This window comes from Agelaius tricolor, unplaced genomic scaffold (assembly GCF_023055355.1).
Source record: "Agelaius tricolor isolate 1412-34295 unplaced genomic scaffold, bAgeTri1.0.p SCAF_1, whole genome shotgun sequence".
Taxonomy (NCBI): domain Eukaryota; kingdom Metazoa; phylum Chordata; class Aves; order Passeriformes; family Icteridae; genus Agelaius; species Agelaius tricolor.
Genome location: NW_027269261.1, coordinates 98,244,325 through 98,265,677, shown reverse-complemented (window position 1 = coordinate 98,265,677; position 21,353 = coordinate 98,244,325). Strand labels below are relative to the sequence as shown.

General features: G+C 34.2%; 1 protein-coding gene and 1 long non-coding RNA gene across 14 annotated transcripts in view; one reads left to right on the top strand and one right to left on the bottom strand.

Annotated features, from left to right (window-relative positions):
• The window catches only part of LOC139598717 (uncharacterized), a 345,230-nt gene extending 323,940 nt beyond the window's left edge, over positions 1 to 21,290 (bottom strand). Inside the window, exon 1 of the long non-coding RNA XR_011681993.1 lies at positions 20,794 to 21,290. This is a non-coding gene — a long non-coding RNA (uncharacterized lncRNA). The remainder of the gene's footprint in view (positions 1 to 20,793) is intronic.
• ADGRB3 (adhesion G protein-coupled receptor B3) overlaps positions 1 to 21,353 on the top strand; it is a 446,577-nt gene that overhangs the window by 164,234 nt on the left and 260,990 nt on the right. For 10 of the 13 annotated variants that reach the window (XR_011681988.1, XR_011681987.1, XM_071445405.1 and 7 more), the window contains exons 3-5: positions 13,917 to 14,027; positions 16,289 to 16,318; positions 19,199 to 19,360. Coding sequence is in view for 11 of the 13 variants with exons in the window: in XM_071445405.1 (XP_071301506.1) it covers positions 13,917 to 14,027; positions 16,289 to 16,318; positions 19,199 to 19,360 (303 nt within the window). In the remaining 2 variants the exon portion in view is untranslated. The remainder of the gene's footprint in view (positions 1 to 13,916; positions 14,028 to 16,288; positions 16,319 to 19,198; positions 19,361 to 21,353) is intronic. The other 3 variants (XM_071445327.1, XM_071445375.1, XM_071445364.1) reach the window with 2 other exon arrangements.

Here is a 21,353-nt window from a genome sequence, read left to right as displayed (position 1 = left end):
AAATTCTTGATATGATAAATATCACTTACTGCCCAGTGGAATTCCCTATTGATACAGTCTCTCCTGAATTAGATTTAATGTTTACCTGTCCCTGTACTGTATCATGTTAAAATGAATCAAGATAATCACATGCAATTTTCTTGTGACATTTTTAAGAGAGGTTATTTAGCTTAGAGATAATAGTAAACAATGATGTAAATAAAATTAAATGAGTGTATATATATATGACATACTAAAGTTTTAGTTAAAAGCAGAGCAGTTAAAACCGGTACCATTCATCTCATTCATCTTACATACCTTGAGGATGCTCTGAAATAAGTTCATAAACAGCCAATGATAACAGAAGCCCTGATGATTAAGTTACTCTGTCATCCTCAACCCTATAATCTTCCCGGGCAGAGCAGAGCCAGACTGACCCTAATCAGACATGTAAGCATATGTGATTTCTTTGCTTCTGGAGAGACACGCTTTTAGGGTTTTTTTTTTTTTGTTGGTTGGGTTTTTTGATTTTTTGGTTTTTTGGCTTGGGTTTTCCCTCTTTTTTTTTTTCTTTTCTTTTTTTTTTTTTTTCCTTCATCCATTTTTCTGCTTGGCTGATTTTCTTCTTTAGATGTTGCTTAGTTAATCATAGGAATGCTACTTTTTCCTGATGTTCTGAAGCCTGCAGAAGTCTCTTTTCTGGTATACCAAATTCTGTGTCCAACAAGTAAATTTCTATTTGCAAGATTTCCAAGACCTGTAAGAGGATCTACTCCTTGCAGAGGGAAGGAGAGAAACCAGAAGTAACTCTGCCAACAATTTCCATCTTAAACGAGTGGTATTTATGCAGACTCTTTACAAATTAGTCATAAATATTCCCTGGATCCTGAATTTATAAGTCTTAAGGTCTCAGAATTCCTAAACTATGTTCTGACTACCAGGGTTAGGTAATTAAATAACCATGGAAATAATGCATCTCTCCAACTGTTAGTCTCAAGTCTGGATCTACAGCTAGTTTTTGAAACTGGTGTGGGATTTAAAATTTGTTTCAACTACAAATACCAGCTAAGGGATTTATCCTTCCTTACACAAAAAAAAAGAGTTGTCTCTAGGGTCAGGTGGGGTTTTTTTAAGTTTTATTTATGTACTTTGAATAGCATCTTCTTTTCAGACTAAAATTTGTGTACTTCTCTATTGCTACAGGCGTTTGTTCAGAAGAGCACCAATTCTCCAGTCGTCCCGTGTAATAATTTTTCTCTGCACAAATGTTTTACTATTTTTAATAAATTCTTGCTCTTTTAGCAAGCTGCCAAAGACCTGCCATAGAAATGTTTAAAAGATGTAGTGGCTGATATTCCTAACTGCAGTTTAGTACATACCCAGTGAATACAACCATAACATTTCAAGTCAGTAACAGTGATGGGCCTTGGAATAGTAAGAAAACAGCAACAAGAAAAGCATTGTCCCAACTGGCACTTTTTCTCCTGGGTTATTGCACTGTCTCATTTTTAATACTGGGAATAATTTACTGTGATTACATTTTTAAAAACTGCTACTTAGAGGGAAATCCAAGCTGACCTCATCATGAATAAGGATTTAGTGAAATCACTCTTTAACTAGCTGCAATTGTTCCTGTAATCTAAAGCATTAAATAGTATGGATATGCAGAAGAATCCTCATGATCTAACAGAACATAGAGTTAGAAGCTAGAAAATCATTATTATGGGTCTGGCAGTCCTGTGTTCTGCTCAAAACCAGATAAATTAATCTTTCTGGAGCTAGTTCTGCTCACACAGCAGTTATATGCACATTTAATTCTGTTATTTCATTACTTTTGATTTACACTGGTGGAGGTCAAAGTATTGTAATTTGTAGGTAATGTTACTCTAAAACCACACAACATGAGGTAGAATAAAATAGACAAGTCTATTCTTTTGATAGTGGGAAATCATTGAAATGCAACATAAAGTTATCAAAATTATATATGTGCTAACTCGGATTACCAGTATAGGGGGCTGAATATTAGCAGTAATGACTTATTTTTGGACAAAATCTGTTACATAAAAAATTGCTTCTTCATGTCTTTTGGGAACCTGTAATGATTTTTGAAAAGCATAAACTGCATGAAAGGACAAAATGGAAACATCTGTTCTATGGTCTAAATTCTATACATGTGCAGTTATATGGCATCAAGCCCTTTTCCTAGAGGTAGACCTTGTGCACCCAGGCTATCCTTTGGAGATGTTTTACATATGTTAGCATGTGGGCATTTGTATAACCACATCTTGCATCAGTGGGTTCTGCTGTCATCCTGGGAAATAAACTTCCCTGACTGCAAATGTAAGTACCTAGAGTCCAGAGTCAGTTCTGGCACAGAGCACTCCAGTTCAGTCAGGCTTTGCAGACCTATTGCTGCATTGCTTTCAAACCTTCATTAAAACTAATGGCACGTTACTTTTATAACCTAGGATTCCTTAAACAGATTTTAGTTGAGTTATAGTTTAGTTTAGTTATATATTAAACAAATAATGATTTTTAAAAACCAAAAATGTATTTTCATTTGCTGAAAACTGTTGTTAAAATCATAAGACTTTAATCTTTAGAACTACTTTATTTACTCTGAAATGTAAATGAATATCAAGTTGAAGTAACATTTTAAATAAAAACAGATCAAACTTAAATATATCTAGGAAAATAGAAAAAAATATTCCTCAAGATCAATACAAAATGAGCAGTCTGTATTTGGTCTAAAGCTAGGATTTTTTTTCTGGTCTTTTTAGAACTGCTACTTTAGGAGCTTCAGCATAAGTTTTTCAGCCTACTTAACTCGCTCTTGATGACATGCTCTTGACTGAATGCTGTATAACTTCTGTGGTCAGGATAGTGGGTTGTTGTCTGAGTTTTCTGAACTCATGATCTCCTCTGCCTTATTATTTTTTTGAAGTTTCCTGTTAATCACTTCAGTGAATATGAATATATATGTAATCTGTTCAATATGGTAGTAGTGTTGGAGCCATGGTCATCTAAGTACATACCTATATTTCTGCTTTTGGTTGGACAGTCAAAATAAGTCTGTAGTGAGCATAATTTAATTTATTTATTCAGAATTTTTTTTTATGTAATTATTCCACTCTACATGCCTACAGTAGACTTCTTTCAGGTAACCAAATAATTAGGATATTTTCAGAGAGCCAACACAAAAGAGGCAAAGGCCTAATTTGAGAGAAATTCAATTTTTTGTTTAAAAATAGCTTTGTATAAAAGCTATTTTATTGAGCTCTGTAGGGAACTCATTCTTTTCCAGCCCTTTCTAGGCAGCAGAGTAGAGGCATTTGGAGAGATCTGTAGGCTATCTGTGGGAAGATGTGTAAGCAGCACTGTAGATTATTCAAAAAAAAGGTTTCTAGTTAGGAGCAGTAGGATGAGATTCAAGTCTCTTAAAGACCATGATATACATCCCAGTCACAGGTCTCTAGCTGTTAAAGGAAAGTCTGTTTGCTCTAAGTAAAACATAATGAGCTGCAGACTGCTCCAAATTATATTAGGGTTTTTTTTTTTTTTTTTTTTTTTAATGTCCATAAGCAATAGGTCATTCTGAGAATGCATTTATGGAAGTTACAGAGATCCCAGGGTAATGAGTATTGCAAACTCTATAGTTCTAAGTCCAGAACAAAACACCTTCACTGAAAAAAATCCCTGCTTGCAATCTCCACACATTGATATATCTTAACTATTGGCATAATTTCTGCAAATGTTGGTCCATGGTGAACTAAGACAGATTTTAGGTAGCCACATTGCATGTTTTGCTGACAAGCTGAAATGAATTATGTAAGAGGTATCTTATGTAGCCATTATGGAATAGACACTTCTAAAAGATCCTTATTATTGAGATGTGTAGGAGAAGCTCTATAGAGTACACTTCAGTTAATCATTGTGGAGGTCATAAGGTATAGATTGCTGCAGTAATATTTGTAGGACATGCGTGAGAATTTTAAGTGATTCAAGTGTGTAATATCATACCAGAATGTAGGAATAACAGGAATACTAAAATCAATTATTTCAGTGCTTATTGATGAAAGACAAGCATGCTCTTCCACCTCTGAGGATGTACCACTTCAGTAGTGTCATCCCCATGATTTTCCCTATGAGTATCAATGTTGTGTCAACTAGATTGTGTTTTCTATTGCTCTCTAATTTAATCAGTGAAGTGGCCCAGAAGGCACTTTGCTATGACAAAGTAGAAATCTCTGGCATGGCTGAAAAACAGCATTTAAAAAAAGTTTTTTTAAAAATATGTATGTTGCAAAAACCAGCATTATATTGATGGGTCTCAGAGTAATCTATGTGCTTGGTAAACCTGTAGAGCATCATTATCAGAGTCTCACTAATTCTAATGGATTCATCTGCTCAGTCAGTAAAGTGCTGTTCCTGTGTTAAGAGCAGTACACTGTGATCAGATAGATTACGCCTATGGAATACATCTGCTCCTAGGTCAAATCTTCTGCTCTTTGATTTTTTTTATTATTTTATATTTTGACATAAGGTATTTTTTTCTGGTGTTAAGTAGATGAGAAATCCTGCACCTCAGTTGTTCTTTAATGCAGGCTTCAGGGTGAACTTCTGTAAGAGGTGTTTGACAAACTGTGCTTTGTTTAGCTCAGATCTGCAGCTGAACTCTTAGTTTGCTTTTGCAGAAGCATTGCATGGGCAACACCTGTAAAATAAGCTGTGGTACTCTCTGACACTGGCCCATGGTGCTAGGAAGGAAGGACATGGTAGCAGATGCACTGAGATACTTTTTTCAAGTGTGGATGATGCAGTAAGAGTGAAGAAAAACATTGGGTTTTAGCCTCAGTGAGATACTCGACTCCTTAAAAGCATTAAATTAATTGCTGGATCTGACTCTGAAATCAGAATTTCAGAGATATAGAGAAGTGCTTTTACTAAAGCCAGTGAAAACATCTAATTTATTTCTAAAAAATCCCAAAATATCTAGGTCCAAGAGATTTTCTCTGATAGTTTTTGTTTAGATCTCTTGTGTGCTTTCCTACTTAAAATCCTGTGCAAGTATTTCTGAAGGAAGGATTTAGATTTATTTTAAGATTTGGTTTTAGTTATTTAGCATTGAAACAGGCTCTCTAGGGAAGTGATGGAGTCACCATCCCTGGAAGTGTTCAAAAAATGTGTGGATATGGGCACTCAAGACATGGTTTAGAGGTGAACATCATAGCAGTGCTGGGATGATGGTTGGATTAGGTGATCTTACAGGTATTTTCTGATCTTAACAATTCTATGATTCTATGATTGTGAAAATTGTATCTGAGGTTTAAATTTGAATCACTGGGTTTCCTCTCATTTGTGTTGTCTTTTCTCATTAAGTTTATTCTATTGACTAGAGAAGAATTATTTATGACTCATATTTAAGACCACAGGTGTCCTACAGGAGTTCAGAGAGAACTTATGGCACCATAAGACACCTTTTAAGAGGTTCCAGGTCTGTTTTGGAAACCACTGCAACACCCTTCCTATCAGGGCAGTGTGCCATGCACAGATCTCCCATGATGAGCTGGGTGGAATAATGTTTGAAACTGCATGTGTGTGTTAATTAACCTGCAAGTGACAGCTGGCAAGGGCACACACCCTTGTGAACTGCTTATATAAACCTCTTAACTCGAGTAGAAGGTCTCTTGTTTTGGTAAACACCTTCTCAGCTTTAGTCTGCCTGGGTGGAATGAGGCCATTTTACAACAGCCAAGGCTCCTGTCCTTTACTTTTATTCTTCTCTTCTCTGAATAAATTTAGCAGCCATTCATGATGTCTGTATACATAACAGCCAGCTTTGTGGTATCACAGATGATAAAAATGTAATGTGCAAAATTCACATCCAGCAACACTTCTTCCATTTTTTATTATTTTTTCATAAAAACAATTTAGGAGACTTAAATAAGGACAAGAAAATGCTCTTAAAAAGGCGTGCAATATCATTTAGCTTCACCTAGAAGCTTTAACCATTCTAAAAAAACATCCACACTCAGTTTAACTGTTCTTAGTGATTACAGTTTGCAGTACCTGTTATTTAAAATATTGATTCTTGTTCCTTCCCTTCATACAGCTTTAGAATCTTTCACAGAGTATAAACTTCCCTGTCAAAAATTCATAGATAATTCATCTCCTATTTTAATGAGTGCTTCTATCATTTAGAAAAGATTAGGCAACCATCTGCAGGAATGTCTGTGCTAAATAGTTGCAGGGCAAGGAAATAGTCTAGATGTCCTTGTGAGCCCTGCTTTCTACAGTTTACTTCTTTTTCAGTCTTTCTAGAACAGAAAATAAGAATTATTGAATACAAGAATAGCTTAGGAAATTACAGTTTGTTCTCAGTCATCATCTCTTGACTTTTAATTGTACAGAACACTAAAGAGGCACATACTGGCCTGTGTGTAATAACCACGTAGTTTGCTGCAGAAAACAGAGTGTTTATATAAAAATGGTGCCATTCTGAAATAACTCCTCCACTGGCTAACCATAACAGTAATTCAATTAATTCAATATATGGCAAAACCAAAATACTTAATGCAGAAGTAAAATAGTATGAAATTTAGGGAAGAAATGAAGATACTGAAGAATCATTATTATACAATGATTTAAATTTTTAGCGGCTACACATGAATAAGTTATTATAGTAGAAACATTCAAATTATAAGAATACTACAAGAGAATGCATTAAAAGTGTTTCATTTTAAAAAACAAAAATTTATAAAGGTAAGCCCCTGTGCTTTCATTCTTTAATGTGTTATTACATTCATGTATCTTGAGAAAACAGTATGGAGTATGAGAATAACATACTGCTGTATTTACAGGATTTAAATGTTAAACTTGAAAATGTAAAGTGCTTTTATCAGTATTGTTAATTTTATTTGAATACAACCATTTTGGGATGGATTACTAGGGAAATATTAGAATGGGAAAAATGTGAACTACAGAGCATCTTCTGCCTGCCTGGCTATGATAATTACAAATGTCAGATTTGGTAGATATAAAAAGGGGTGAAGTTGCATTTTGGGCTTCCATCCACCCCTCCTTTTCCTGTTTGCTTAGTTATAATTCTGCAAAGCCCATGTGAAAACACACTACCTGCTATGGTGACATTTTACATTCATTTTGAACACGTATGAGTCACTTTACCAGATTTTTATTCTCAGTTTCTCCTGTAGCAAACTCTGTTATTTCCCTTCCTGGCCCCAATTGCTCATCACCATACACCTGCTCATCAGGTGAATGGTGATGAGCAATTGGGGCCAGGAAGGCTAATAATAGAGTTTGCACGGTTTCAACATTCTCTGCACATTGAAAGTGAAGAAATATTACATCTTTATGATATTCTTCACTTATCAAATCTGTAACCAGCTTCAAATCCACTGATCAAATAAGTAAACAGGTTCAGATCCCACTAAAGATAATGGCTGGCCAAGAGAGTCACTGCAGAGATGCACAGAGAGACAGCAGATTGCATTGCCATGAGAAATCTTGCTCCTTGGGATTTGTGCTATCATTTATATTTTAATTCAGCAATACTTCATTTCTTATGTCATTAAAAATACCAGCAGTAGTATTAATCCATAGTTATGTCCTAGGAGTAAATGGGTCTCCCTAGAGATGAATATAAACTAATTACCTTTGTACAATATGTTGACTGTTTAGAATACATAATTGTTTTCCCTAATTTTTTGAGAGATGAAAGAATGCATACATATATGTATTAGGATATCTCTGTCTACAAGAGTAAAGAAATCTTGTATCTAATTTCTCACAAATGTTTACCTGTCTTTTATTTCATAAAATGCAATAATTTAGTACAATCTAAAAAATATACTGTGTTAGTACAAATGCTTTTGCCTTTCATATTTCCATTATCATAAAATCCTTTCTATGTTTTCATGAGTACTAGCATATTTTTCTCACTGTCCTAATGAATACAGCTCAGTTCAGATCTTAATTCACTCTATTGAAAGAAATTATTCCATTCAGTTTGGAACTGATCAAAGCTCTTCTATACTGTTTTGGAGAGCCAAAAGGGGACTTTTTATGGGACCAGGATCTACGTAGGAAGTAAGCAAAGGCTGTTTTAAGAACGTTTTCCACATTCACTTAGAAGAGGTTCCCATGGAAATCTAATTCAGCTAATAGTTACGTTACTCTTTTGGCAGCTTGCCTGCCTCATGAGGAAATATCATTTTAAGGGGTTCCCATAGAAAGCTATAGCTTAAATCTGTACTGCAGAGTGATGGTATTCACTAATGCCCTGAAGCTCTGTGTCCTGCCAATGCAGCATTAGAGAACAAATGCTTCCTTGTGGGGTCTGGGTACACTGCTACAGTGAGAATGCTACTCAGATTTCCTTCTGTCATAGGGCTTACTGTAAGGGAAAAAGAAAAAAAAAAAAAAAAACAGAAAAAAACCAAGGAAAAAAAAAGCGCTGCAATTCGTGTTTTATTCATTTTGGGTGTTTTGTTGGGGTTTTAGTAATCTTCAGACCTACACAAGAATAACTAAAAATAAAGAAGAAAACAAAAACCCCTTAGTCCTTTGAATGTAGTGATCTTTATTATGTATATATATGAGAGATAATTTTATAATGAAAATGTAATAGAAAGTCACAGCTTCTTAAGTCAATGCAAAATTGTGCTTCCAAGTCAACACACATTCTGCCATCTAGTGACCAGAAGAAATTGTACTGACCAGTTCCCATGTGATGAGAAACCCCAAGTACTGCTACTGCTGTGTATCTTTGTGGGAGAACCTCTAAAATGGATTAAAAATTGTGCAGAAAACTTTTTCATGCTCTGGGAAGTCAGAAATTTATCAGATCTACTGAAATTAGTTAATATTGCAGCCCAAAATTGGATTTAAACAGACTGATTCTTTATATATTTCTGTAGTCTTCTTTCTTCCTTTCCCCTTCTCCTCCTCCCCCTTCAAGTGAGACTTACATCAGCATTTTGCATAATTTCTGGGAAAAATATTTGTGTGTTAGCAAAGAGAGGATGCCATGCTACTGCAAGGTCTATTCTGTTCATTCAGCAGTCAAGAGTAAATGAAAACACTTGTTTGGCTAGTTACAGTTCAGGAGTGGGTAGGGTAGTATGAATCACGCTGCTGGAGCATTGTGGGTGACAGAAAATGACAGTCACTTTGGGGAGTTGACTGCCTCCTTTTGCTTTATAAGTTTTTAAAAGCTTTCAGGAAACTGCTCTACTTGTTCTGTACAAGCTGATGACACTCAGCAACTCTCAGAAGTTCCTTGGCATTGTGTGTGTCCTAAGGGGGTAACCCTGGAGGTCTCAGAACCACTTTTTTTTTTTTTTTAGTTCATTTATGATGTCATCACCAACTTCTATGATGAAAAAGGCTTTTTATATTAATGCCAGTGTGTCCTGAACCATAAATAGCACAATTCATAGTAGATGGTACACCATAATACATTTTTCCTCTGAAGTTCCCATGAAATATGATAAAAAATAGCCATAAAAGCCAGACCAACATGGTTTATAATGTCATCTGATGATTAGGATATATATGTAACAAATATATATGTTATGAATATCATAAAATAGCCTTAAAATTTGTTTGATATTTACCTTAATTTTAAAGAATATCCACTTGTCAAAAAGCAAAGACTTGGTGAGTAGAACCTTGCAAAGCTGATATTTTTCTTTTGTATTTCTCAGTTGTCCTAGTTTGCATTTGTACACTGTTAACAGATTTTTTTCTTCTTTATCCCTACAGAGAGCACATGGCACCTCTCTCCTCTTCTAAAAATGCACACCTACACTGGCCGCAAGATTTTAGCTTCTCCTCTAAAAACTAAAAAGGTTACTCAATAGGAATAAAAATTCCCATAACATAACATAACATAACATAACATAACATAACATAACATAACAATAAAGGTAAAGCCAATGGGACTGGTGATAAGAGCTGTAAATAATACCAAACTGTAAACTTTGGAATTGCAATTTTTTATTCTGTCCAAGAAGGCATGGAACTATATTACATGCCTCTGCTTATATGTAAAATGAAATCATGGAATCAGATAATCATTCAGGGTGGAAAAGCCCTCCAAGATCATTAACCTTTGACCAAACACCACCATGCCAACTAAACCATAGCACTAAGCGCCATGTCCAATCATTTTTGAACACTTCCAGAGATGGTGACTCCCCCACCTCCCTGGGCAGTCTGTTCCAATGTTTAACCAAATGATACAGCACATCCATATTAAAATGCATGCATCACTGAAATGCTTTGAAGTATTGATCCATTATGAGCAGCTGAGGAGTAAAAACATAGGAATCCTATTGCAGTGATCCCTTGTGCTTCCATAGCCACTGACAGCAGAATAAATTCTTTTATCAGATAATGAAACCTGATGCTTTCCACCACAAATGTTTGGAATGTGTTATGATTTATTATAAGTCTTGGTGTGTTTAAAATGATTCAAGGTTCCCCATAATGCTATTTTTATTTACATTTTGAGATATTTATGGGTTTTTATCTCCATGCTGTGTAGATTATAGCATTAACAATGTAATAAAAAGGCTTAAAACCCTTGCATGTTTTCAGGCCTAACTTAGAGTCACACTGTCAATTTCTGAATTAGACCATGCACCTATTTGTTGCTGAAAGGATTTGCTTTCCCCCTGTATTTAATGAAACAATATGATTAATATCAATGTTAGAGATGCTAGAGAAGAACTGTCCTGTTTCACCCAAATAAAATTTAGGACAGACATCACCAAAAAAATTCTCTTCAGAAACTAATGTCTACAAAAATACCTTCTTCTGGGTTAGAAAACTTATTTTCGGCAGCAAAAATTAGGTAAGAAGAGTGAGAATGATAAAAATTAATTTACTCCGAATGTCAATTCAAATATCCAATATTATATCCAGATATCAGGTCTTGAATCATGCTGACTTGACCTTGCAGGACACCTCTGTGCTATAATACTGCCTACATTAGGATGGTTCTTACCACCTTTCCCACACAAACAGATCCTTGAAACTTCTGTGCCATTTAGTCATACTCTAGACTGACTTGGGTTAAAATGCTTTCCCAGCCCAGACAGCATTTAGATACTGCCTCTCTGTGAAGTATTGAGGGAAAAAAAAAACAGCATAATGGGTTCACCTTCTGTGTTTATTACCTAGGATCTGAAAATGAAGGAAAGTTTCATTCTATTTAGTATTTATTGCAAACTTAAACAAGATATTATATTAAAAATGCTTCATAAAAATGCGTTACTCTTAAACTCCTTAGATTAAACAATTTTGAGATCATTGTTTCTACTTATACACAGAAAGTGGACATTTCTGATCCCATTACAAAAATGCACTTGACCCTTTTTTTTTTCTCTCATGAGGCCTGAATTTTAATGAGGTCTCACCCATGCCAGTACATTGCATTTCCTGGTACCGCTTTTGTTCTCATGTGGCATTTGGTTAAATACTTCAGCTGAATATGAAAATAAGAGCATTGCATAAGTCTGGTTCCATTTTTTTGATAAAACTTATAAAAATATTTTTATCTGGGTAATGAAAAATTTATCTTTAATATATACTTGCTATATAAATGCTTAGTATATCAAAGGGAGATTAGCTGAAAAGTGCATCTCAAAGACTATCAGCAATAGTTGAAGTGAATTGAAAATATTTTGTTGCTTAAGTGGAAAAATGAAAAAACCGAGGCATTATAATCATGCTGAGTGGTATTTGTAACTCCATCATTATGACTGGGGCTCCATCAGGTATTATCCACAATGCAGAAAACTGATCTCCCAGACATCCCTTTGCCTCTCCACCAGCAGTCTCTGTCCTGCAGGACACTGCATGTGCCTGCAACCAGCACAAGATGCTGCAGGACTGGGACCAGAACATTCACCACCTCCCTGTATGCCTCTGGAAAGCCTTCCTCTAGCAAAGGTCTCCCATTATTGCACTCTGTACCTTCAAAAGTAGAACTAAGTCTTCTGCAAGAATGGTGCCATACCCTCTAAATTGCCTGACAAGCAGAGATCATGCAGGCAGCAAACTCAGAGTAAACATGCCTTGCTGTGACAGCCTCTTCAGGGGAGAAGCTATGTAAAGTCTCCTGCCATTACCATGCTATTAATTACAGTTTAAATGTGTCATCTGTACTGCACCCTGTAAAAATTGTAAAAAATATTCTAATCACAGTTTGCATTAGAATATTAATTGTAATAAGAGATTTTCCACAGAATCAAAAGCTATCTTAAATCAGACAAGCTGTAGAAGAGGTGTATTTTGGAAAAAAATTATTCATAGAATTTTGCACACATATATGTATACATACACATACATATAATATATTTGCATGTGTATATATACATATATCATTTAATTATCTTATATTTATTTCTGGGATGTATTAAAATGTTGAATGTTTAATCCTCAAAATATATTTTATTAATTATATTTTCAGATATTCTCTTTAGAATGTGAACTGCATTGCTGTTCTCAAATGAATAATTAAATTTATATTTTAAGTGGTGCCAGTAATGAATATTTACAAAAAGAAACGCTAATTTGGAGAAATACATGAATAGTTTACTAGAAAGGGAAAAAACCTCTTTCTTCTGATTGACCCCTTAAAATAAGTTTACCTTTTATTGTTTCTTTAAATAGAAATGTTAATGTTTTAAATTATTTATCAAGACAATGTGTTTGCAAATAATATTTATTAGGGATATTTACATATCATATAATGTTTTGTGGTTTTTGAGGCAGAAAGGTAAGTTTTATTATCTTCATGCCTTTACAAATTGGGGAGAATTTTGAATTTTGCATTTGCAAGGTAACCTTCCAGCAGTAAGGTATTTTTTAATGTTTGTGTTCCTTGTGTTTCAGACACCTTCTGCCTCATCAGAAACTTTATGTGATTGTAGTTGAAGTAGTTTTAATGTTAACCCACATTTCCCAGCACATGCTTCCTGAATTAGAGTCCCAGTTTTTGGGGTGGTTTTTTTACAGAATATTTAGCACTGAGCTGCAGACAGCTGTGTGTGCCTGGGAGTATCATAGGGAACTGTTCTGAAGATACAGCAGTCCCCCTCTAAGTGCAAAAGACTTCCTGCATTTCATTACAGAAATGAAAAGTAGAGCTAAGGTAGAAGTCTAGGAGGTTTGCACAGGAACAAGAGAGGGTAAATGACAGCAGTTATAACAGGATTAACAACTAAAGCATCATCTCCCACACTCTGGGGCTTGATGTCACCGATTTTTCATGGGTTTTCCCTATTAAAATCAATGTAGAGAGTAAAATACAATTTTTAGTCTTTTAACTTATTGGTTTCAGGAAGGAAGCAGATCACAAGCACTTGTTCTGCTGTATTCAACCTAAAAAATTAAACAGTTCATTGGCTAAATAATTATAATTTCCCACTGCCACCATTCCCAAAGATGACTTTTTATCTCTGTTGAAGGCTTCATCAGCCTGAAAGATGAGTGCAGAAATAGAAGTCCTCTGGAGGAGCAGCAGGCTCTGCCACAGAACAGCAATGTCTAACACCGTCACAGTCATTTTCTGGTGTGGTTTGCACGGATTTCAAATAAAGGAATAGAATGTCTGCATTTGAATAACTGTTTTTGTCCCGTGTCATACAGCTGATTTATAGAATGTGTCACTACATTGAATGTTGGTTCATAAAATAAAATCATATTGGAAAATCTGCAGACATAAATTTAAGTATTTATTGAAAGCTGAGTGTAGCAAAGTTAAGTTGATGTTAACTGCCATGATCACTTGCCTGACTCTTGCCAGCAACTTCCAGGTATGTTTAGGAACATATTGCATGAGACAGTATGTGACTTTTGAGAAATGTCTACACACAAGCTTTCATAAACCTTTATTCTGTCTCTAGAATTTGGAATGATGGGAGATCATACAATTAAAAGTCAGCGACCTCGATCTGTTCATGAGAAAAGGGTCCCTCAGGAACAAGCTGATGCTGCTAAATTTATGGCACAAACTGGTAATACATCAGTTACATTTTTTCTATTTACTGTTGTTAATTTTAGCAAGACCACTGCATGTTTCCATAATCTTTTGCTGCATATTTGTCAGTTTTCTAAGCTGATACTTTTTTTGAGTCATTTATTTTTTTTTTCACCAGTTAAAGTCCATAAATAAAGTAGCTAAGAGTTAGATAGATCATGCAAAAACATGCACTGTGAATGTGAATACCAAATCATTTAGTGTAAGCATGAATTTCTTTAGTAGTAAAAGCAGTCTCACATGTACAAACACAGGACAGCTCACTGTGACATGTTAACTTTTTTTCAAAGATGTTAAGAACATGCTTCAGAATTTCTTTATAAATAGAATGTCTAATCCTAGCTTTAGGCTTTTATCAAATTAATTAATTACTGGGGTGACTTTAATGTGCATGCGTTCAGCATTTGCTATCTTTGGCCCAGCACGATGCTCTGTTCTCTAGTTTCCAGAGTCATAATTGCTAAATGAAATTGGCCGTAAGTAGATTTTAATTGAATGTGCAAATTATCTAACAGTTTTTCATCTAAAACATATTTTCTAATTTTGTTTGAGCAACTTCATCTTCTTTATCTAAAGATACCAAGATGATATTGGAAACCTGGAACTGAAGTAATTAAAAAAAAGCCTGATTAGCCTGTTTACCAACAGTTACCACAGCTGTCTTTGAGGTGAATGATAAAATTTTAGTGGTGAGTTGAATTAAGCTCTCATACACCAAAACTACTGCCCATTTTGACTTCAGTAATGATCCATGTATCTGTTGGTAAAAGCTAACTCTTTATAGGTACCCTACACACTTCATTCCAGTAAGTTACTGAGTTGACAATCTTGTACCCCATAATTGTTGTATGGATTTGAATCAACTTCTTCTGTATCCCATAGTAACTAACCTAGAATATATGCCTGCATCAGTTGTACATAATGCTTCCAGTTTTTATGCACTTCAGTAAAAGAGCTATAATTGCTTCTAGTTATGTTGCATGTTGACTTCCTTAGTGGTAGGGTGCTTTACTTAACAGATTTGCAGAAATCGGTATATTAAGCAATCTAAGTATAGCCAATCAGCGTAGACCTGTTTGATAACAAATTTAGAATAGGAAAAAGTCTGTTTCCCTCATATTAATCTATAGGATTGCTTTTATGGCTAACTCCCAGATACTACTGTAAGCAAATGCAGTGGAAGAAGGGAGCCTAGAGTTCTCTGGGTCTCCATGCAGTTTTTGTTTAGGAAAGTAGAACTTATCACTTACATACCTAGATCAGACATATAATGTTAGTTGCTTACTACATAGAATAACACCTCTGCTTTTATGCTGCTTCTTGAATTCATACAATTACTCAAAAAATAATAAAATTATCCTGGGGTTTTTTCCCATATAAATCCTTAAAACTTTAATAATATCACGCAAATCTTGTATTTGATAATTTTTAGTCATGCATTGCAGTGCATCTATTCTGGGTATTAAGAGAGCTGCATTACAAGTGCAGCCCTTATACCATCACCTTCCAATACATTGTGTGTGTGGAGTGGGAGATGAGAGTTCCAAATTGCACAGGATTGGTTTTCAAGGTCCTGTTCTGAAAGCATGTGAGATGTATGAGCATATAAATTTAGATGCCAGAGTTTGGGGAAATATATATTTTCCATGCTGCAGGTTAATACATTTTAAGTAATACTTGTGCTCTTTCTGGACATACTAATTTTCATATCTTCATTTTGTTTTTCCTTTGTAGTGATCATTGCATTTTTTCTTCACCTGTAATGCATTCATTTTTCTTGCAATAAAATGATTGTGATATCTTCCTAAACTGATTCATAAGGTTTTTTTCCTAACATAGCTATCTCATTAATTTATCCACTAAGAAATATTATTAGTAATTGGTTATTGAGTTTATGGGGTTTTATATTTTAAGCCTTGATAGTTTATTTTGTGTAATAATAAAACAGATACAAAAGTGCAACAAAATATTTGTATGTTTTTAAAAGGCAGAGAGATAGCAATAGAGAAATGTCCTGGAAAAGATTTATGAAAAGCATTTAATAATGTTTGAATTGTGGACTTAATCCACCAAATTTTGCTGGAAATTGAAGAGTTTTAAAATGTGGTATTAAAATATGTATTTTTCTGGTTTTGAAGAGTATTATGAAGCAGTAAAAACATTTATTAAAAATACTGTGTGAATAATTTCTTGTTCTATATTTGTCATTTTATGTGTTTGGACTGATCCTTCCCTTAGGTGTTATGGGATTTAGAGAGTATAATGCAGGTAAGTTTTACACAGATCAATGAGGCCTTCCATACAGTAAGTTATGTTTCCTCTTACGTGTCAAGCATCAGGGGAGAATAAGAGTTTAGTAGCTTGCTAAGAAATAATTTGGGATTACAGATTTAATATGATTGATATAAAAATTTAAGAGTTCTCAAATAACAGAAAACAATAAGGTAAATAAAAAGTAGCCTGTTCAAAATTCTCATTTCAGAAAAGAATGGATAAGAGGAAAGCAAACAATGGAAGATATATTTGCAGATTTTGTACTTAACCTAGATTTATTCTAGAAAATATAGCAGTTTTATGTGCTGAAGTTAAAATGGTAAATTAACAATTATATATATGTAAAGATGTTTTCCTTCTTTTAATCTTTTAAAATAAGTAATAATTGTCCTGAAAACAGTATAAAATACTCTGAAAAATTAAAAATTACCAAAAAAATCATAATGCATTGTATAAAAGGAAGCAAAGCAGCTGGTGAGATAAGTGTGTTCTTTATTTTGTTTACATTTTGCTCTTTTTGGCACTGCATGTTAATATGGAGGATCTTCCTCCAGCAAATGTTTAAGCCTTCTTTACATATAATGACGTATATTAAGAAATTATGCTTTTTGTGAATGAGCAGTACATAAATTCTCAGAACTTCTAATAATTAGTACCAATTTCAAAATTCACTCAATACATTCACACAACAGTCTGACTACAGCCTAATAATCATGTTGCTGATATTTTCCATCATATTCCAAGGGTTTAGAGTAATATTTTTATCACTTTAATATATAATTTATTTTTAATTTCTTTATTTTATTAGTTGTGTAATGTCAATATGTCTGTGTTGAATAATGGATTGTTTACACTGAGTATATATAACTCTTTTACATAATGAGGAACATCTTGAGAAACATAGTTTAGACTTTTTCTGCTGCTTGACCTTTTATCTAAGCAATTTTAACAAAGGCAAAGTCAAACTTCAAACATGTAGGAAAAGACAAAAAGTATTAGCCTAGAAACTCACAGTACTACAAGTCTTTTTACCATGCATATAGGGCTTATAGTACATATTTTATAATTTTTAATGTCTACATATATATTCAATATATTTAGCATGTTATGTCATCTAACCTGAACCTAAGCCGTCTAACTGCCTAATCAAAGTGCTAAATTCATGTCACAAGAAGTATTAAAACAATAATCAGTGATTTTTTTTTTCATTTTTTTCACCTAACAAATAAATAAAAGGACTACAAAAATTACTGGTGAATTTTTGTGTGTAGAAAGCTCATAATTTTGTGGTTTTCTGTAGAAATTTTTAGAATTGCATATAATTTTATTAAAAACAGAGGGATTTGTGTGCTAATTATAACGCATTCTGTCTTTTTACTGAATAAGAAGCACTTTTTTTTTTTTTTATAAAGCATTGAATAGCCTCAGAATTGAACCTTAGAAGTCTAGCAGAAACAATCATTTTGCAAAGGCTTCCTGCCTGACCTCTGGGGGAAAAAAAAACAACAACCAAAAAAAGACAGCTTGGAGAGATTCACAGATTCTTGCTACAAAGTACAGTTTGATGAAAGAGCATGTCACTTACTGCATTCTTGGAAGATAGCACCAGAATATTCCTGCTTTGCAGACAGTCCCTCAACTGTGATCAGTATCAGAACTTTTGGAAGGCTAGAAGTATACTGAGATAACTGAAATTTCAAGCAAGCCCCTCAAGTCTGCAGATTTTATCATGCCACTGATTTTAAAACAGAAAGTCCCATTTGTTTCAAAAAAGGCTTACACTAAAAAATTAAGCATGCAGTAAGGATTTCAGCTGCCATTTTACATTACATTCTGAATTTTAACAGAAGAAGCTAAACATCAATGCACAATTATTTACTCAAATTGTTCAGTGAGGTATGTTCACATTATTTTTGCACTTGCTTTCTGAGAATACTCAAGGGACTGATTTTTCTGAACAGGAATTCCTTTGGAAAAGGAATTCCACAATTGTGTGTATAGCTGTTCATGCATTCTTTCAAAATTCAAGCATTCTTTCCAGAGCATCCATGGAAGAAAACATTATGCATTACTTGCTTTCAAAAAATAAAAATTTAATATTCTGTCTCTCAGAAATTAAAAAAAATCCTCTTTTCTAATATACAGTATTAATAAATCACATCTGACAATTTTGAACACAGTAGTATGTATTACTTTCTGTAATTAGGTCTGATACACCCAAGAATTCAGCATACCTGTAGGTCAAAAGCAAGGAGTAAATTTATGCATCAAATTATCAAAGTTTCCATCCCACATTCCAGGTTAAAGTTTAGTAAAAAAAATGGTTTTCTTTGTCAGAGAACTTCATTCAAATGCTATTTGATTCTGCTGAAGAAAATGTAAGACATTAGGGGCTGGTTTGTCTGGGTTTTTTTCATTGGAATTCCCTTACTGGTAGGGCTCCTTAAACTGTTACTGAGCATTAATTCTAGAGAGATAAGTATAAATATCAAAGACAAATCCTTTGCTATTATGTAAAAAGAGTTGTCTATGTTCTTACAGAATCCTGAGGGTAGTGTTGTTTCTGAAGTGTTGAAGGGCAGTAGTTCTCATAAAGTTGTAAATGATGCTAAGACATCAAAGTGTTCCCCTCTGACAGGCATTTTGTGATTGCAGCATCATAGGTGTCCTTGTTTTCTATTCATTGCACATTTTCACAGCTGCTTTACTCCATAAACCTTTAAATATTTATTTTGGTGTGGTACCTTTTACTTTGATTTATAAAAGCGGATGATAATGAGCTTCAGCAAAAAAAAAAAAAAGAAACCAAACAAAACAACCTGTGTCATTAATACTTATGTCTATATTCATGTTTGTTTGTTGTCTTGAATACAGGTGAATCTGGTGTTGAAGAGTGGGCCCAGTGGAGTACGTGTTCAGTTACTTGTGGTCAAGGGTCGCAGGTGCGAACCAGAACTTGTGTATCACCTTACGGGACACACTGCAGCGGCCCTTTAAGAGAATCAAGGGTTTGCAATAACACTGCCCTCTGTCCAGGTAGTGTTAGCAGCCAATAAATAAATTGTGGATGTTTTTGAACTGTATAATGATAAGAATTTGAAACTAAATATATTTTTATTTTTTATTATTGTTACCATGGATTTCGTAGGGGCATTTCAATTAAAGCAGAGAACTGTAATTCTATTTACCTGTGATTTTTTTTTCATGTAGGTTATTATTTTTATTTTCAGAGCAGTCAAGATATGGAGCAAGAGCACCTTTTTTACTGACAGTTTCATATTTTTTTTCAAAAAGTCTATATTCTCTAATTTTCACTCAGAAAAGAGAAGGTAGCATAAGTACAAAGACAAACTAGGGAAGAAATCCAGATAATGAACACATTAAGGAGCAGAGACTAATTAAGAGGGTGGGTTAACATATATTATTTGACATGCAATTGTTTTCCCATTTAGAATACTCTCTTTCAGGCAATGGGCCAGACAATGTTCTATGCACAGTTATGTCTTCATGGACTTCCCTTTACATTGTTCTGGCAAGAAAGGGCAACAGCTACCTATCAAAGGAAAAAAGATCAGACAAAAGTAACTCTCTTACATCTGACACACGGTAAAGGTCATCAGTGTCTTGCATCACAGTTTTCCTACTCCTTTTGTCTGAGAGATCTGGACATGGTTGGAGTTCAGCAGTAGTTATACACTAAGGAGAAGAGACAGGCATATTCAAGTTAGTTGCTGAAAGGGCACATCTTTCTTTAGACTCTACCTGTGGATCTGTGATGGGAATCTATGCTGGGAAGCAAGAGGGAAGGCATATGCCTCATGACTACATTATTTTTCCTCTGTTGTGACTGAAATGCAAAAAAAAAAAGAAAAAGACTATATAGCATCCTTCAGATGGTATATAGTACAAATTCAGGACAAATTCCTCAGGTCTCTGGAACATTTGATCCCAAGAGGGTGGTGAGCTATCTTCAGCTTCTGGGGAAGCTCAGTACATTTTTGAAAGTAAACTAAATTGTCACACAGAGAGAACTCTTGGACTGTGTCTCAATGAGCAGTAATATGTAGGATCCAACTCTCATGTTGTTACTGTGTATTTAAAAATAGCCAATGGGAAGTGCATGTGATCCCATCGGTTTCTGTATCAGCATTATAAGCATTTAGGGAGCCTCTGTAATGAAAATGAGCTTACAAGATTGTCTCTAGATGATGCATGATGGTAACAAGAATTGCTCTCAACACCTAGTGTTTCCTATCATGCTTAAGTTAATCAATTCACATGAAATTCTATAATATTTCAGAGTAGAAATGCCTAATTAGAGCTGAATTTTAATACTTTAGAAGTGGTAAAACTTTACACATGGAAGTGTTTCCATACAAAAATGGCAGGTATTTCTAAAACATTTAGAGTATCTGAGTAGCTTGGATTGTGCCAGAGTTGGGAAATACTGCAAAAGAACTCTCAAGTACCAGAAGAAAAAAAAAAAAAAAAAAAAAAAAAAAAAAAAAAAAAAAAAAAAAAAATGAAAGAGGAGAACTGTAAAAGAAATGAACAAATATTGCAAACAATCAAAGATAGATTTAAATATTCATTTGAAACTATGTGAAGAATGAACATGAAAACAGTCCACCTCTCACAATGAGTTCTGCCTGATTTTTTGCTAATATTAACAAAGAAGAGGGAAGAGGATTAAATAACCTAATTTTCAGAATTTTATCTTCATTCTCTCCAGAAAGGGATATTAAGTTTTTATACAAAAACAAACCAAAACAAAAAACAAAACAAACAAACAAAAACAACAACAACCAAAAAAAGCAGGTAATGCAAAAGCCAAGGTAATTACTTTGCTGTCAAATTTAAACTGGAAAAAAAGTTAATTCTTAGATATGTTATGGACAAAGAAGCCTTTAACAATGCTCACCCCAAAACACTGCTCCATATTTCTCAGGTCACAAAGGAGCTGTTTCCTTATATCCTCACACTTCAGGATACAGCTTTTGTTTCCAGATACCCAGTAGCAAAGGCTACA